The sequence below is a fragment of the Lampris incognitus genome, chromosome 3, assembly GCF_029633865.1.
Source record: "Lampris incognitus isolate fLamInc1 chromosome 3, fLamInc1.hap2, whole genome shotgun sequence".
Taxonomy (NCBI): Eukaryota; Metazoa; Chordata; class Actinopteri; order Lampriformes; family Lampridae; genus Lampris; species Lampris incognitus.
Window position 1 is genome coordinate 69,987,346 of NC_079213.1, and position 19,390 is coordinate 70,006,735.

The 19,390-nt window shown below is 43.2% G+C and overlaps 2 protein-coding genes across 2 annotated transcripts in view; both read right to left on the reverse strand.

Moving 5' to 3' along the window:
- The window catches only part of tprb (translocated promoter region b, nuclear basket protein), a 69,972-nt gene extending 67,770 nt beyond the window's left edge, over positions 1-2,202 (reverse strand). Inside the window, exons 1-3 of the mRNA XM_056275925.1 lie at positions 2,052-2,202; positions 1,614-1,718; positions 1,430-1,503 (exon numbers count right to left, since the gene is read on the reverse strand). Coding sequence (XP_056131900.1) covers positions 1,430-1,503; positions 1,614-1,718; positions 2,052-2,202 — 330 coding nt within the window. The remainder of the gene's footprint in view (positions 1-1,429; positions 1,504-1,613; positions 1,719-2,051) is intronic.
- A 6,074-nt stretch (positions 2,203-8,276) lies between these two features.
- On the reverse strand, positions 8,277-10,016 carry pdcb (phosducin b). The gene is made up of 3 exons (XM_056277925.1): positions 9,971-10,016; positions 9,209-9,357; positions 8,277-8,792 (listed from the first exon to the last, which is right to left on the reverse strand). The coding sequence occupies exons 1-3, from the start codon at positions 10,014-10,016 to the stop codon at positions 8,277-8,279; spliced, it is 711 nt and encodes a 236-aa protein (XP_056133900.1).
- Between the last annotated feature and the right edge of the window lie 9,374 nt (positions 10,017-19,390).

The following is a 19,390-nucleotide window of genomic DNA, read 5'->3' on the forward strand; positions in this document are numbered from 1 at the left end:
TGATTCTGCCCATTACAAATGTTATTAAGAATTTGATATATTTATATCTGAAAATATTATCCAGCCATTATCCGAACTACTTGTTCTGCTCTCAGGGTCACGGGGATGCTGGAGCCTATCCCAGCAGTCATTGGGCGGTAGGTGGAGAGACACCCTGGACAGGCCGCCAGGCCATCTCTCTCACACACACACACACACACACACACCTAAGGGCAATTTAGTATGGCCGATTCACCTACCTATATGTCTTTGGACTCTGGGAGGAAACCGGAGCCCCCGGAGGAAACCCACGTAAACATGTGGAGAACATGCAAACTCCACACAGAGGACGACCTGGGACGACCCCCAAGGTTGGACTACCCCGGGGCTCGAACCCAGAACCTTCTTGCTGTGAGGCGACCACACTAACCACTGCGCCGAAAATATTATCTCCAACTTAAAATGAAAAAACTATATCCCTTTAAGAAATCACCAACAGTTGCCACCATTCATTAGACCTAAAAATATGCTCTCTCCTTAAGATCTGGAAATTATTATTCTAATTATTCCAGAAGGCAACAGTTCAGGAATCTAGACTAAACAATTGTATTTAAGTCTTATAAACTGTGATTGAATGAGGACCCAATGCTGTGAAGGTAGGAGCAACATTGGCTGGGCTGACTGAAGTAAATTTAGACACAAGCCACAACTACTGCACACAGGAAACTGTAAGGAGTTAATCAGAATCAGAATCATGTTTATTGGCCATGTAGGTTTGCACATACATGGAATTTGACTCCGGTTTCGTGGCTCTGTTAGTGTAAACATAGTATAACAACATGACAACACAACAGTCTTCAGATATATACACAATGATTGCTTTATACTGGTGAAATAAGAGGTGATAAAGTACAGTGGTGCAGACAATATATCAGAGATGCTGAAACAGAAGTTAGCAAGTTACTTCCATACATGCCTAAGGTGGATGGACATGCCAGAGTGTACCAGTATACATACAATGTACAGTACAGTATTGGATTTATTTGACAATTTTAAGTGTTCACTCGAATGACAGTCCACGGAAAGAAACTGTGATGGGTCTGCAGTGATGTTGCCTGCCCATTTCCTGAGTCTGGCGGTGTATAAGTCCTGAATGGAGGGCAGTTTGGCACCAATGATTTTCTCTGCAGACTTAACTGCCCATTGTAGTCTGTCCCTGTCCTGTTTGGTGGCTGATCCAAACCAGACAGTGACGGTTGTGCAGAGGACAGACTGGATTACTGCAGTGCAGAACTGAATCAACAGTTCCTGAGGCAGGTTGAATTTGAGCTTTCTTAAGCAGGTAATTTTTACAGCCATAGCGGGTACTGTGCATTGTAAGTATAGGCACTGTAGTAAGTGACTTCACAATGACTGAACAAATGGCTTAATATATGATCCTCTACCTTACCTGTTCCAATGACAACCGCTCCTGAGTAATTTCATATTCCTTGTTCTTATTGCGTGTATTCTTCAGTTCCTCATCTACAGGAGAGATTTCAAAAAAGGCAAAGGCCAAATGATAAAGAAGTTTACATGGCGAGTGCTGGGTCAGACGCACAAGTTATTTCAGACAGTAAGAATTGCTCTATTACCGAGCTTGCAATACTCCTCCTTCAGTTTGAGGTATTCTTGAGTATGGGACACAAGTTCTTCCTGACACTGTTCAAGTCGTTTCACTTTCTCGAAGAACTGTTGTTCTACATGGGGAAGGACCAAAAAATTAATTTCGAGCAATGAGCAAGCCAAAATATGAGAACAATAACCACAGCCTAACTTGTTTAAGTAAACTGGCTATCTTGACCATGCTGGCAATGAGGTTGTTTACTTTTAACACTGATTGACTGGACTCCACTAGATTGTAAATTATTTTGAAATACGGCAAAACACCACAAAAACACTGGCGAAAACCTCCCCGGCATGTGTGCGAAGCAAGCAAAGCAAAACACACATCGTCGTAATTTATGAGAGCTAGGTTAGCAGTTAGCAAGCCAACACGCGTTCCTTCACTAAAAAAAATGGCAAAAACTTACCACTATCAACCCTGAACTGCTCCTTGTGTGCTTTCAAAGAATCTATCTCATACTGCTGATCCGCAAGAAATTTTTCAAGTTTATTCTGAACTCCTTTTGGCAGTTTAGAGACCTCTGCTCTCTCAAGCACTTGCAGCAGCACTGCCGCCATTTTTCCCCAACGGCAACAATCTGGGCATGCGCGGTTTGAAGTATGGCAGACTAGTGCATTGTGGTCAATGTAGTGACTTGACGTATTTTAAATATGCGACGAGCCAAACTAATGTCACATTCCCTTACTATAGATTATTCGTGATGAGGGATAACATAGTCTTTCACAGGCCACGAAAACAGTTTGTCACTGTCAACAAACCTGCTAGTCTACACGTAGAAATGTTTCCCATGGATTTTTCACTGTGGGCAGTGACACCGCCAAATACTTCCCCCAAGGCATACAGGCGAAAGCTTAGCGTTGATACGGATATGAAACTGTAACTAAACGCTTTCGTCTACGCTAATGCTCTAATGATAGGTCCTGGTCCCACATAGATAAGGCTTGGTTGGTGTTTTCTGTTTTGTGTCAGAAGATGGCGCTATTGCGCTACGGTAGTACACAAACGTGTGCGCGCGAATCTGTTTATTATAATGGGCCGTTATTGCATTCCTGAGCGCTTACCTAGAGACAGGCTTTTTATTTGCAAGACAAGACACAGACCAGCGTTCAGGGGAGGGGGGGGGGGGAAATTGAGGTGCTGCAATCCTGGGAAGTTCAAGATGAGCCGGCAGCTAAAGTCCAAGGGCAGCCCCCAGTCACAGCGAGGCACAATTCTCTACTGGATAGTGAAGTGCAACACAATGCAGGTTGCGCCGGTACACAACATGACAGTATGTTCCCATGATACGTTGAACTTTAGTTCCGAAATGACAGACCTCAGGATAGACTCAAGCTAGAAGAGAGAATGTCATAATTCAATGAGACATTAAGGTGCATTCGGAGGAAGCTTAAAAGGCTTAGGGTTGTGCATGCTAAGAATTCCCAACACAGACACACCACCTCTATTTCCACTTTTATAAACTACAGCCAGAGACAGCAAGACATGAATGGGAACATATATTGTCTATGTGTATATTACATCCTCTTTGCTAATTAGTACCCCACGACTAGAAACACACGTGCTCCAGTTGCCCAGGATTTAGATGTTTTTTCTCCTTTGCTTTCCTGTCTACTTTATTATTGTGTGACTGGGAAAAAATAGATGATTAAAAAAAACAATTGGTTCAGCTATTTTCCTCACTTCTTCTTGGAGGGGATTATCCTCGAGGACTTCTGGATAATCTTAAAAATATTTGAAATTTATCTGAACTTTATTGACCAATTTGCCCAAATACATAACGGATTTTGACATTTTATTTCATTAACTTTGGACTCGTTTACAACACAAGTGTGTGTGAAACGTCTCCACAGTGTGAGTTTTATTTGTGCATCACCTGTTGCCCCCTGTGACACAGGAAGGGCGGGGGGGGTGATATTTATCTTCTGTCTGGACCAGCTTTCACAAATACCAAAGTGGTTTACCAATGAATAATCGAACGCGTTCTTTACCTAGACAAAATACAGTTGGCAAGAACAAGGGATATAAAAGTAAAAGGTTTGCTCCGGGCAACAGACATATTTTGTTACAGTTGGCTGTCACGCCTGGATATAGAAATGTACAGTAACCTCAAACTTGGGTTTTGAGTCGTCTATATAGTATGTTGCCGATACTTGTTGAGAGAGTGAAACCCCCAGGCCATGCTCATTTTCAGACACGGCTGCATGGGCTGGATACTGCCGCTTTTAAAAAGGCACAGTATTTTCTGCAATGTTGCCCATTTTGATCAGAAGTGTTCACCAATTTAATTGTTACGAATCGCCAACCCTTTTAAGGAATGGCAGCTCACCTGAATCTGAGTTAACCTGGTGGCAGTTTTCAAGGCAAGAGTTGATGATGGCACCTGGGTCCTTAGTGCACTAGAGATGTCGTGAATGATAAAATAAGCACTGATGCATCATGGTAAAGCGTTGCCACCTTATCCGTCCATTTTCGTCCACGATCTAGCCATCACTTCGTATTGAGGCTAGCGTGAGATTATTCAATCAGTTACTGTGGGGGTGACAGCAAAACTATAATTCATTTTCTGTTGCATTATAATGGACATTCCACTCCTCCTGCTGCCCCCATTCATGACAGGATTACTGGGGTGGTGGGGGCAGACAACCGAAGGGAAATCTCCAGGTTCGTGTGAAGATTAAGTGCAACATCTCAAAACGTTCCACCGGAATATCTGTGCCCAGGAAAGGACTGTCTAAATTAAGAACAGCTCCAGCATGTGACTATTTAAACTTTGGCATTGTTTTCATGAGGTTGTTTGCAATGTTCTGTTACTTTGATATCTTCCATGCTGGGTAATCCTATGATTATTATATTGTTGTTTCTGTACAATTGTATGTTGTTATATTGTTGCAGACAACGTTGTGTAGTTTTAATAGCACTGAATAAGTCTTTCAGTAGTGTTGATTTTGTAATTTATCTGATGGGGATGGGCATTTGACAGGGTGGATACTTGACAGGGCAGATGCACATTTACAGGGTTAGTCAGAAAAAGCTGTTGGTGTATGTGCGGAGGGTCAGAGGTCCCATCAGTGCAGGTCTGCTAAGGGTCCCTCCTACTAGTGACATAATCTGGGCATGCATCCTAACCACATCTCTTCCATCCATCCATCCATTATCCAAACCGCTTATCCTTACCCAGGGTTGTGGGGATGCTGGAGCCTATCCCAGCAGTCATTGGGTGGCAGGCGGGGAGACACCCTGGACAGGCTGCCGGGCCATCACAGGGCCGACACACACACACACACACACACACACACACACACACACACACACACACACACACACACACACACACACACACACACCTAGGGACAATTTAGTACGGGCGATTCACCTGACCTACATGTCTTTGGACTGTGGAAGGAAACTGGAGCACCCAGAGGAAACCCACGCAGAACCCACATCTCTTCCTCCTTCCCTAATTGCTGTTTACCTTTTTCCAATTATTCACTCCATCTTTGTTTATAGGGTTTAGTACTACAGTATCTTAGTTTTCCTAACTGGTACATTGGTAGCGAGTGATTCTACCACCATGAAAAGTAAACGTATTTGATTTCTCTCTTAAACCTGCACATAGACCTGACCGAGGATTTTAGGCCATAATTCAGGATTTTCATGGGTAAAAGGAGCAAAGTAACTACCAGCTTTAGATCCCCGAAGAGTATTTTATGCACATACATGACAAGGGCATCACTTACTGGACTGACTAACCACCCACCCAAAGTAAATAAAAACCAGGGATCACTTTTCTCAGTCATGTCATCTCCCCCTTTTCCGCTGTCCATTTTTGGTAGCGGGGGAAGAGGATGCCCTAGACCAGGCCTCTACTGCTATGTCATGACGTCATCTCGGTGGAACAGGGTTTTATGCGGGGGAAGTAGAGCGTTGCAGCTTGGCCCTCTGTGACGCCAAACAAACTCCCAAACTGTCCAATTAGTGAAGTAATATAAACTGAGGGATAGTCAAAATGTGATAATGGGTCAGGAGGTCAATGCACTGTGGAAAATATTTGTTTGAGGGACATTGTTTGAGAGAAATAGAGATGAGTCATCTTGTTTGCTATCTTCTTTCTTAAACCTTGCACAGATTGTAATCTTTGTTTTGTTGTTTTTTTCAGCCAGGGACTTAGACTGCACTCATTCACCTGCAGCCTGCGTTACAGCAATGCCAGTTATGCAACAATCCGGCACATCTCTTGGTAGAGACACTTTTGACTGATTTAAACTGTGTGGGCTAGTGGTAGCATTTGCTGCCCTGAGAGTCCGCATGGGGTGTTTTGGCTACTCGGCTGCCACTAATGCATGCACTGCCGGTGCGGCTGCACAGCCCATTGGTGTAGACTGTTGTGACACGTTTGGGCAACTTGCGAATACCTCATTGCACGGAAGGCTTCTGTGGGAGGTACAACAAAAATAATGATAAATTTCAGACACGCTACGGTGTGGAGAGCAAGAAATTGCTAGCTGGAGGCTAGGCAGGCCATGCCAAATGTGGCACCCTGAAAAACAGCTATATCCTCCGAGAAGTATGTATTTGCATTTCACAGATCACAAACATTTGCTATTTGACTGATGAGGGATCAAGTGCATTTGCAGACAAGTTGTCAGACGTTAGAGATGTGAATTTAGATAAAACAACAGAGAAATAGATATTTGTAATGTGTTTGATTTATTTTTAAAGATGTTCCGCCAATAGTAAGATCAAGCACAAAATATAATCGCTACAAAGACAAAACGTCATTAACCTGTGATGCCTCCCTAAGAGATAGCGAAGCACCAGTACATTACATCTGAGTCCATGTTATTCCATTTAATGGATGCGGTAAAATATATGTTTTGTTATCATTGTCTTTGGGTTTAGCAGGGGTAGAGACACGCAGACAGCCAACAGAGCTACCACCTTAATCCTGTAAGAGGATTTGCCTGATCAGCTCAGTTTACATCTCTGTGATCATGAGGACTACCTCATCATTGAATGAGACTCTTTGATAGAGGATTACACAGGATGACCGTTGTCACACAAGTTATGTCTGCTGTCTACAGGATCACAAAGGCAAGGGTGCTGCAAGCATGGCCCTACGTGTGCTCCGGTCCGTCGGACTGCATTCCTTGAACACAAGAGGTGACAAAAAGTCTTTTTTTTTTTGGAAACTAATTGGGGTGGTCTGGCTGGTCATCAAAGATGGCAGGTCAGTTTTGCATGACAAGGTCTTGATGCATGTACTAAAAGCACATGCATACACAGATGCACTGCGTGTGTCTATAGGATCGAATAGTCTGTTTCTGTTTCCAACCTCTGTTTACCAAGTCGGGTTTCAGCCAGTGTCAAACACTTTCAGGTTGTTGTTGTTGTTTTTTTTTTGTTTTTGTTTTTTTGTGCTTGAACTTTTTAAACCTGTGCTGGGGTCACAGCGGAGTCAAGTCTGCAATGTTTTTAGGCTATGAGGTTATTTAACAAGTGACAGCCTGTTGTAGCAGGAGGGCACAAAGCAGTCTTCTGCTATGTTGTATATTCATGCCTGGGTGTTGTTCTCTTCTGGATGGAACTTTGATTGGCAAAAAAAAAACATCCAAGTAAATTAATCTCCATTGTTTTTTTCTCTCATTCAATCCTTCCAGGTGTATCATCTCAGAATTGGGAAACAAAACAAGGTCCTGCTGAATTATGGGACCTCGTGACTGACTTCAAAACAAAACCTTACTTTGATTATGTGTGCTGCTATTTCAGTTTGTTATTTTGGCTTATTTATTATTTATTACCGCACTCAACGGGAAGGAAAAAAATTGACAAGCCTTTTACCGAGAGGCCCTATTTGCAGGTTTCCATGACTTTCTGCCACCTCCACAGTAGTATATACAGGAAACGCATTCAATCCCTTCTGATGACGCTATTTATGTTACGTGACGAGCTTTTTCAGATGCAACACAAAGCCCACTGGTCGTTCCAATGGAGGGACTGACAAGTATTTACACAGGACTGTTTCTCTATCCAGACTGTCGCTTTACTTCCACTTAGCGTGTCAGTCAGCCAATGATGGAACGTGGCGCTAAAACATGAAAAGTTATCATATATTTGGTTAGGGATCTCCATTCTAAACGTCAATATCTATAAAAGATACAATCATGTGGTAAAATCTTTACAAATCAACATGGTGTCTACTATCTTTAATGTTGTAAAATGAAAAAGTGTTACTTGTCTCACAGTAGAGTAAGCTGGTTTTGGCATGGCGTTGTGAAACATTAATTCTACACATTGCATTTTCTTCTTCTTCTTTTTAAAAAAATGTAAATTATGTACTTCATAAACACCTTAGCCTTGAACCCTAATGAATGTCCATAGGTTTAAGTCTGGAATATCTGGATTCTCAGGTTTCTTTCCCATCAATCTAACCATCTAACCATCGATTTAAAACAACATCCCCTTCCAGGGACCAACCCATGAACACTAGTAAACTACAGTAGTAGGGATTTTAGTGTTTTTGCTACATACTGTACCCCACTGACTTGGCTTTGTTAACAAATTGTCAGCCATCCATCTTTAACCAGCACCCTGACACATTTCTCTGGCCTTCTTGGCAGCACTCCTTCCTACTTCATTCAACTTCGTTCTCCTCTTCATCAGCTAATCCGGGCAGTTCTTTCTCTGGCAGTAGGCCATAGCCATTGAGGAAGGACTCCACGTCGGTGGCGAAGAACTCCTCGTTGAAGTGCTGTGTGCAGGCTAGGAAGTTCCCGAGCAGCTCACCAGCCTTATACACCAGTAATGTGGGCAAAACCTCATCCGAGAACCGTTCTCCGGCACCCGACGCTACCGCATCAATCCTGCAGAACTTCACAGTAGGGTATTCAGTGGCCAGGCAGTCAAGGCAGTTGTTGATCTCTTCGCAACCTTTGACGCCAACCTTGTAAATATGGACCACCACCACTGTGGTGTGGTGCTCTTGCTTGATGACTTGTAAGAAGGCTTCGCCACTCTCCAGGTCATAGACACCTTCAAATTTGGGCCCGAAACTGAGCTTATCGTGCATTTCCTGCATGCAACGCTTGCGGTACTTCTTAAGACACGTCTCATCTTCCTCCTTGAGTAGTTCGTATTCCTGGACACTCATCTGAAAGTTAGAGGAAGAGAAGAATTAATTATGATCTTCAGTTGCAATTTTTTCTTTTTGGTTATGTTTATTTCAGTTATCTCTTCTGGTTTGTATTTATTCATACAGATTATTTCTAACTTTTCTACATATTCTCTGTCTTTATTTGGTGGTAGATAGCTAGCTAGCTAGCTAGATAGACAGACACACAATAGTCCTTTCTGTCTGTATTTCTAGTGCAGACTTGGTGGTTTGTATATCTTGATGTTATATGTGTGTTTGTGTGTTTGTTCAGCTGTCCCATAATGCAGAGTCCAATTGTCATTGTCAATTGTCAAAATTGAAACATAGAGTATGTGCTGAAGGACTGTCAACACAGAATGAGATCAGACTGAGATGCCACCATCCCTTTTTCTGCTCCACTGGCATTGTTGTACCTTGCGATTGAGGGTTGATCTGGAGTCCTCTTTTGGCTTCTGTGGGGAGGACATCTGTCTTAGCAATTCCTTCTTTGCAGGTGGTAGGTTTTCCTGGTCCAAACTTTCCAGCTTAAACCTCCTCCAATCATTGATCACTCCTTTTGGGCCTGCAGACCAGGAGAACAACATTCCCTATTTATTCAATGGTTGCACAAAGCAGTGGTCTCAGTTTCCTCAGTGCTGCAATTTCTGTTGAATTTTTTGTTTTTGTTTTTTAATGTAATTTATATACTTCATAAAAACCTTAGCCTCGAACCCTAATGAATGTCCATAGGTTTAAGTCTGGGATATCTGGATTACCACCATAAATTGATTTATGCTAAGAATCGGAGGGATTGTTGATCTGCTTTTCTAAACTATCCAATTATTCCTGCACAGACGCTAAATATTATGTCTCCATTTCAAACTTTAAGCGCACGTTTCTGTTTGCGATTGATAGTTGTACAACATGAAATTAAGAATCACGGGCAGGCTGTGGGGTTCGTGTCATATAGCTCACATGGATTAAAGCCTCAGCTCAACCCTTAAGGCGGTTTACTAATTGTACCACAGTTGTGTAAGAGCTGGTAGAGAAAGACGATTAGAGTTTGTCAGATTGCCAAAGCCAAATATCTCTGTCTCTCTCATTTGCCTTGTTCTTTACTTATGGGTTTGAAGATAGTTATTCCTCAAACACTGCTTTGGTCACTGAAACCCCATCGTGTTGTCACTCCACCTTACCTGTGTGGGTGGTGCTTTCTTCCATTTCTGCTACTTTGCCTGACATTTTCTTGTTCCCTGTCAGAGAAAGCAAGAGAATCACAATCAGGCAGATGACAGACAGTATGTCATCCACACGACTATCTAATCCTGAATGTGGGTTGTTGACCTTGAGCTGAAAAAGTCTTTGTGCACATGTATGTCTGAATGCCCTGCAACACTTGTTGATTCTCATTAGATGATTACAGCCACGGGCTTCGGAGCTGGCTCTCCGTGACTGAGGTGTTCGGCACCAAGAATCCCACGATAATTAATCAAATTAATGTGGTCTAAGAGGATTACAGCCGTATTAGCTTTCTCTTGTTTGCTTTTGGCCCTCACCATCACTTTAAGCGGAGCAGGTGACGGACGCCAACATCCTGAAACCACCAGAAAATTATTATTTATTAAATCTCTGACTGACCGTATAGAAAGTATTAAGGTTTAACTGGAAAACTTTTACTGATGGCTTTGTATATGCAATTCAAGATAGGCAATTTGATGAGTACAGTGTGCTTGTACAGCAACTGCATTAGGAAAAAGTACAACATGAACTACATATAGAAATATTGAGTCACTTTTGGACCCACCCACAGTCACTCGTAATCATATTTAAAATCACATTTTGGGCCTATTGCGCCATGTGTTTTGGACCAGTAAATGCGAGGGCCTAGTCAGAGAAAACATGTCACTGGATTAAATGGAGTTAATCTTTGGTGCTTCAATTTTAAATCTGATGTAGACGCACTCATCTTTCCTGCATGTTTATTATGGTGGGTGAGTTCTAGGGCTATTCCTCTGACTTCCACGTACAGTGGATTTGCTGTGATTAACAGCACTGTGAAAGAGTGTGTCCATGTAAGAACGAGACGTACGTTTGTAAATTTATGTGTTCGTGTATGAGTGCATACACAAACGTGTGTTTGAACGCTCCGCATTGACATAAAAACACACAATGGTTTCAATAGGATGGTTTTAGAGATCCTTGACTAGATGAGAAAAGATCAGTTTTTGTTTTCTCTTTTGTTTTCTGAAGCCATGACTTAGAAATGGAGAACCTGACAAAACCGCACAGGTAAACAATGAAATCCTGTCATTAGGAAACCCTCTGCTGTCAAAATATGTTGTGTTGGGTTGTTTTAAATTAGGTATTTTAGAGCTTTTTTTGTATATCTGCTCATCAGGTTATGTCTTATTCTGCACCGTTATCTGCGGAAGATGGGAGAGAATGAATGTTTTCCTTACCTGCTGCAGTCACAGTGAAGAATTTCCAATGTCACTTGCTCACCTCAGACTGGTCCTCACTCATTCGTGTCACTGAGCTGTCTGTTGCTGAATGATGTGTGTTTTTGAGTGCATGCGTGTGCCTTTACCAGCCAGTGAGCTTGTCTTAAAAGAGATTTCAAAAAAGAAGCTACAGGCACCGTGGTTGGACCAAACAGAAATAGCGTATGGCACCTAAGAGGATTTAGGTGCAGGAATTAGAGGCCTCCGCTTTATAGGGGCCTAAATACAGATCACACATAGAGAAATAGATAGCTAGAGGGAGAGACAGGCAGAGACAGACAGACAGACAGACAGACAGACAGACAGACAGACAGAGAGAGAGAGAGACGGACAGATGGAGAGAGACAGACAGACAGAGACAGACAGACAGAGAGAGACGGACAGATGGAGAGAGAGACAGAGAGACAGAAAGAGAGACAGACAGAGAGACAGAGACAGACAGACAGAAAGACAGACAGAGAGAGAGACAGAGAGTGAAAGACAGACAGAGAGATAGATTAATATTTAGCTTTTTCAGTGTTTAAACCCATGCTTTGGCAGTATGTAGTGTTGACATGCCAGTAAAGCCATTTTGAATTTGAATTGACTTCAATTGACAGACAGATGGAGAGAGAGTGAGAGACACAGACACAGACAGACAGAGACAGACAGACAGACAGCGACAGACAGACAGACAGAAAGACAGGCAGCGACAGACAGACAGAGACAGACACAGAGAGAGACACAGATAGATAGACACAGACAGACAGACAGAGAGACAGAGGGAGAGAGAGAGAGAGAGAGAGAGAGAGAGAGAGAGCTGCATCAGAAAACCATTGAAAATGGTTCAAATCTCTCTTTATCTTTGTCTGTGCTCTTTATCTTCGAAATTGAAGATAAAGAGCACAATGCATTGTTTTCAATGTATTGCAATATAAACATCAATAACAAACATATATTCCATTTAACAGTTGTATAAAAAGTTGTTGAATTTTATTTTATTTATGTAGCGCACAGGAAAGAGATGTGAGAAATACTGAGCTGCAGCTTAAGAGTTAAAAGTGACCTCCTGTGGAATTCAGACTTCTCCGAGGCATACGGCTTCACACGAATCGAATACATGGCGGGTAACTTCCAAAGCACCAAAAACACCGCCAGCTACAAGTAAAGCATGTGAACTGATGTTTTGCCTTTTACTACTTGGACTATTTCAGCCCCGAAAATCGCTCCCGCTGTGAGCATTGGGAGCATTGCAGCTTCTTACCAGAGTTGTTCAGGTAGTTAAGTGCAACGCTGATAAGCGTTTACAACAGAAAGGTGCCGTTGGGGGAGCCAGTCATCCATAAAGATTCATTCACATCCCGTGTTTTGTAAACACATGTTGTAGTGGTCAAAGGGCGAAAGCCCAAATGTTCTGAATCTGTTGGCATCTTTGCTCAGAGACAGTGCCACTGTTCTGAACTGTACAGAGGAAAGAAAAGCAAGGGTGTACTGTAGTGTTATGACAGGCTTTTTTTTGTGCAATTTTGACAAAGGTAATTAGTGTGGTAATAATTGTTCAGTGTTTCATTACATAACATTCATAATAGGAGAGCAAGCAACATTTTATTTTCATAGCACTTTTAAAACATACAGTTACAAAGTGCTTTACACTCAATACACAAAATATGAATAAATACATAAAATAAATTGAATGAGTATAAGACATGGCATAAGGAGTAACAGACAAAGCTGAAAATGAAACAAAACAGAAGGCAGGGGTGGGAATCTATAAAAAGGCATGCCTGAAAACATGGGTTTCTAGAAGCTGCTTAAAACACTCCAAAGATTCAGTGAATCCAATGGATCGGGGAAGACTATTCATCCTACTGACCCTCCTCCGGCAGCAGTGGGCAGCCCTGTCCTTCAGCGCCCGGGGACCAATTCCAGGTGGACATCCATGTCGTGGTCAGGGACAGGGCAGGAAAGCGTTCTACGTGTTTTTATTGGGGTTCTTCTGATGCTGGAGGAAACTCGTGTGAGAATGGGGAGAGACGACCCACCTGAGCTCCCTTATTAACCTGCCTTGGTATATTTCCATTAAGGGGGGAATACCCCAATCCTCTCCTTTCATTTCGTCTTTCTCACCAACCTTTTCTTCAGTTTGGTTTTTGAAGAATGCTGACTCACACAAATACTAGGTGTGTATGCTAATCACAAACTCTCCGGTTTTTTTTTAGTCAGCTCATGTGGCCTTATTTGACTTCCACAGCCCTTTCCTCTCTTTCTGTGGAACTGTATTTATTGGCTTAAAGGCTTAGAAAACTTTTTTACACAGGTCGTGAGATACTAAGCATGCATGTCAGGTTAAATTCCATTATACTTAGACCTTTTAAGAAAAGCGTATATCACTTAACTGGAATCTAACAGATTATTCTGCACATATTTAGTAAAATCCAGTATTAGCTCCTAAACGTCATTAATCCTCCTTTGCTGTTTTTAGCAATACTGAGAATAGACGTTAATTAAAGTACTGAGAAGCATTTGGATATGAAGGATGAAAAAGATCTATTAATAATTTGCGCCGATGCAGTTTAAGTGGTTAACACTGTTGCCTCATAATTTATGAGAGGGTTCTGGGTTCAGTTCCAGCCATCTGTGTTATGAGTCTGTATGTTCACCCTGTGTTTGTGTGGGTTTTCTGTTTACTTTGCTTTCCTCACACAGTCCAGAGACACACATATTAAGTGAACTGGAATCCCTGAATTGCCCATAGGAGTGAATGGTGTATGTGTGTGTGTGTGTGTGTGTGTGTGTGTGTGAGCCCTGCAATGGGCAGGCTGCTGATCCATCACAGGCCTCCTTGTCCTCTGCCCTACGCCTGCTAGGATTGGCTCCAGTCCTCGATTGGATTAAGCAGGAACTCCCCAAGATAAACTTTACATTTCTTACTGCATAGTTGGAAGAGTTAAGTCATTCCTATCAATAACATCTTACTGTCACTAGTTTTTTTTTAGGCTGTCTTTGTTAACATTAAAGGTGGCTTTAACTTATTTTGTATCTTTGATTGACAGGTGGATGTTGCTAGTGTGCTTTTGACTTTCAGTGTATCTGTACTGGGTGGGGGGATGGGGGGGTTATGCGTCTGTGCCCAGAAGCCCATTGTCTCATAATCCGCCTATGGTAGGGATATTGATTGATGGATGGATGGACAGATGGATGGAATGTATTATTTGAACCATATTTTTGTTTATTCACTGTGAAAAATCTACCACTGATGGGTAATTCATCAAACCTATTTTATCTCATTTTTCATTAAATAAAACTGAGTAGGGCCATGTTTAATATTATGCTCTTACTGGGGACGATCATTTACTGTCACCTGATAGAGAAGGAAGACTGATTTGAGATCTGACACAGGACGCAATCTAGGCAGAGGATATACCCACTGTGGGTAGAGTTGTGCACCTCTTCATATTTTGACCGAAAGGCTTGCATCGACCTCCCTGGGATCAAGGGGTGACAGACAGCAGGCCAGCCATGTCACATCTTGTTTGACCACTAGAAGTCAGACTTGTGCCTTTAAATGTGCCTCACACGTGAAGTTCAAGCTGAAAAAGATGGAAAGACTAAAATCAGATGGACCGGATGCTATCACACACTTACTACTTACTTACTCAGTACTTAGCCCTACTTAGCTTGCTGCCACCGCGACCTGACCCCGGACAAGCGGCTGAAAATGAATTAATGAATGCTATCAAGCGGATTTTGCATTGCCATAAATCACACGAGTTGTCTTTCGTGTGGCCACTGGAGTATGAAGTCTGTTCATTATTCGGATTACTTACTGGCCTAATGTGAGTAACGCTCTCCGGTGCCATCTCTAGCTGGCGCCCCGTGCAACTCGGCGCCCACTTGCGTGGTAGTGGGCAGGGCCTGTATAACGTCGCAACTCTGGTAACGGGTATGAAGACGACTTACTTCGGTTTGTGGTCTTGCTTTAGCCAAGTGAGGCCTGGATCTGATTTGCGATTTGACCCCCAAAGGTTCGTCATTTCTCACCATTTTACAGGTGGCCCACGCCGAGGCAGCTCGTCTCCTGTGCTGCTCGCGCTCATTAATAAACAACACGCTTGGCTGCCTTTCACTGCCAAGAAAACAGTCTTTTGAGCCATGTCGCCTTCGCGTCCCGGCTGCGGCGGTCCCCCCGGTTGCCCCCTGAATTCGCTTACAATATGTAGCCCGTGGAATTAGATACCACACAGGACACAATTACTTCCGGGGTTCTTGTAGCTTTAATTTTATTGTTTGAACCTTCGAATGCAGATCGTTTTACTGAGTGCATACATTCCTGTGTCTTTCGAGCAAACAGATCATAAATGTTCACAGATGTGGCAAGTTTAACAGAAAAGATTTTAAAAAAAGGGAAATAATAAATACAAAATACGGTGCAAAATACGGCAGTGGACTATGTACGTTAAACAGGGTTTAACAAAGACATGTGGAACTTCCTGAAGATCGCGCAACTTCTCACTCTGTCAGTTACCTTTAAACAGAATTAAAATGCATATAAAACCTTTACATCCCAAATACAATGGCATGGTGTGGCTTTATTCACGCCAACATTACCTTGTCATGCCTGCAATGGCGAACAGCGGTCAACGGCTCGCGCCCAAAATCACCGAACATCAACTCCAGTAGCGTCTAAATCAAACCATCTTGTCAAATTACCGACATACAATATTGTTTGGAATAATGTTACAGGTATATTTCACAAGATATTTACCCTTACTTACTACGGAGTCAGAGCACTGCCACACCGCAATCTTCAGGCGCTCCACACAAGAAAAAAAAGAAAGAATACCCAAGATGCACTTGGATAACTTGCACGGAGTTACAATAAAAGTCCGCCACTGCCACTTACTGGTCAAAACATGCAATTACAACCAAAACTATAAAAATACACTCACAATCTGCCTCACAATTTAAATACATCAAATGACATTTTACATGGCTTGACAGTGTAACAATTACATATATTAACAGTTAAACTATACTAAATTTAAGTGGAAAATCATTTAACATATTTAACAGATTTACCACCCGGCTACATACTCCCCTGCAAATATAGTCAACGTCCTCGGTGACTACGAAACATGAACTGACTCAAATACTCCCTGCAAGGCCTTTTCAAAGAGAGCAGCACCCAGGCTTGTCAAAACCTTAGAGACCATGTCTGTGCTGACTGAGACTGCATTACAGGCTGACTTTGGCAGATGAAATGGGTTTGAATGAGATCCAGCCATTTCCCGCTTGCTTTTCCTAATGGCAGGTTTAGGTGCATAGGTTCTACGTCCTGCTCCACCAGCATCATCTGTTAGTGCGGGCCTGTCCCTGTTTTCAATAATGGGCAAGTCACTGTCGCTAACGTCTGGATGCACATCATTAACAAATTCTGTTTCTGTGCCACAATTTCTCATATCTGAATAACCTTCCTCAGGTCCTTCACCGTCACTCTCATCTGTGGGTGCTGTCACAGGTAAACTAACACTTTCTGCTGCAAGAGGCAGGTTAGGTACTTGCACAAGCCGGCGAGGGATGACTTCCTCAACAATAACAAAATCAGCCTCAGGTGACTCAGGCTCATCCTCAGCTACAGGCTGTGTAGTGGTCTGTAACCTAGTTCTAGTTCTTGGTTTGGGAACTGGTTTCGCACAAGGTCGCAACTCTGACCTATGAACTCTTTTAATGGGACCTCCCTCAAAAGGTTCAACAGTGTGTGTGGTACCCTGGATGTCAACTACCTTGTAGACTGTTGAGGTCCATGTGTCCTGAATCTTATGTCTACCTGGGGGTCTGTGACGTAGGAAAACCAACTGACCAATGTCCACGGGAGGACAATACACCTTCTCATTTTGCAGTGAGATCCTCTCAGCTGCCTTCTGCTCTGAGTACTCTCTGGCTCTCTCATGTGCCTGTCGGAGTCTCTCCTGATGAACAGACAACCAATCCTGTTTCCTGTCTGACACACACTCACGCCCTAATAAAGCATCTACTGGGAGATGTGGCTGTACCCCGAAAAGCAAATAATAAGGCGAGTACCCTGTGGTGGAATGAGGAGTGACATTATAGGCATATATTACTTCAGACAGATGCTCTGGCCAACGCTTTTTTTTCTCTGGTGGGAGTGTCCTTAACAAGTCATGGAGTGTGCGATTGTATCTTTCACACTGACCGTTTCCCTGTGGCCTGTAGGGAGTTGTCCGTGTCTTTTTAACCCCATAGAGTTTGCACAGCTCTGCTATAATTTCACTCTCGAAATTTCGACCTTGGTCTGAGTGCAGTCTCTCTGGGACCCCATATTTCATGAACCACTCCCTGAGCAAAACTTTAGCTGTAGTGTCAGCCTTCTGGTCTTTGGTAGCATACGCTTGTGTGAACTTTGTAAACACATCGGTCACAACAAGGACATTTTCACGGCCATCTGAAGCTGCCTCCAACACTGTAAATCAACAGCCACCACTTCTAGAGGTCGGGAGGCCAGGAATGCCTGAACTGGAGCATGGATTTTTGGCTGAGGCATCTTGGTCAAAATGCACCGCTCGCAGTTTTTAACCCAGCTTTCCACATCCTCGCATAGCCCTACCCAAAAACACCTCCCTCTTAGCAAGTTTACAGTGCGCTCTATGCCCTGATGTCCCATGTTGTTATGTACATTTTCTAGAACTTGGTCCCTCAAACAACTAGGCACGAGTAACTGCCACACTTCTCCATGACGTGGGTCTGTGATAACCCTGTACAACAACCCTTCTCGTTGTTGTATGCATCTCCATTGTTTCAACAATCTTTTCACTTGACTAGACAGGGCTGCTCTCTCTCTGGGACATGGCCTCCTCCCCCGATCCCAAAATGCCCTAAACTCTTTTAGGGTGGGGTCACCGGCCTGAAAACCTACCAGCTCCTCTCTGGTATAACCTGGCAGTGTGGGGGTGTTGCCCTGTTTAGTACCTGTCTCACCAGACCTCGACTCCCCAGCACGGATCTGTCTCACTTTGTAACACTCCAGACCTCTAGAGACAAGACCAGGATCCAGAACTGTTCCTCGCTCAATCAGGTTACACACAGTGATACAGTCGTCAAAATCCGAGTCAGGGTCTGTTTCAGGCTCCCCTGCAAACTCCTGCCTAGAGAGAGCATCTGCGGCGGCATTACTGCAACCAGGACGGTACTTAACCTCGAAATCAAAAACAGACAGTTGCGCTACCCACCTCTGCTCTATAGCACCTAACTTGGCTGTCTTGAGGTGGCAGAGGGGATTGTTATCAGTCAGGACAACAAACTTTGAACCAAGCGAGTAACCCCTGAATTTTTCAGCAACTGCCCATTTTAAGGCAAGCAACTCCAACTTCATGCTACTATAATTTCGGTCATTCTTCTCAGCCTGGCGTAGTCTGCGGCTAGCATATGCTAGGACACGTCTGGTGTCACCTTGCTGCTGACACAATACAGCGCCTAATCCATGCTGACTAGCATCTGTCTCAACTACAAATGGTTGTGTGAAATCGGCAAAACCCAAAATGGGAGCAGAGGTAAGTTTTTCCTTTAACTGCTCAAAGGAAGAGTCACACTCTGGTGTCCACATATTACAAAACTGGTGACCTACTTTCCCTGTTTTTTTTCACACCTGAACATTTGTTGACTAGGTCATGCAGTGGCCCGGCAATCTGTGAGAAGCCTCGAATGAATCTCCTGTAGTAACTACAGAAACCCAAGAACGACTGCAGCTCTTTGGCAGTGGTTGGGACCTTCCAGTTCTTAACAGCAGAGACCTTGGAGGGGTCAGTTCCTATACCTTCTGCTGACACCTGATGACCCAAAAACTTTACTGACTGTTGTAGAAACGCACACTTCTGCAACTTCACCTTAAGGCCCGTCTCTGCCAGTCTCTTAAACACAGTCTTAAGTCTCTCCAAATGCTGCTCAAATGTCTCTGAAAAAACCAAGATGTCATCTAGGTAGACCAGGAGTATCTGAAAAATGAGATCATTCATAGTAACTTGCATAAGTCTCTGAAATGTAGCTGGACCGTTACAAACACCAAAAGGCATTCTCACGTACTCATACAGACCAAACGGTGTAGTAAATGCAGTCTTAGTC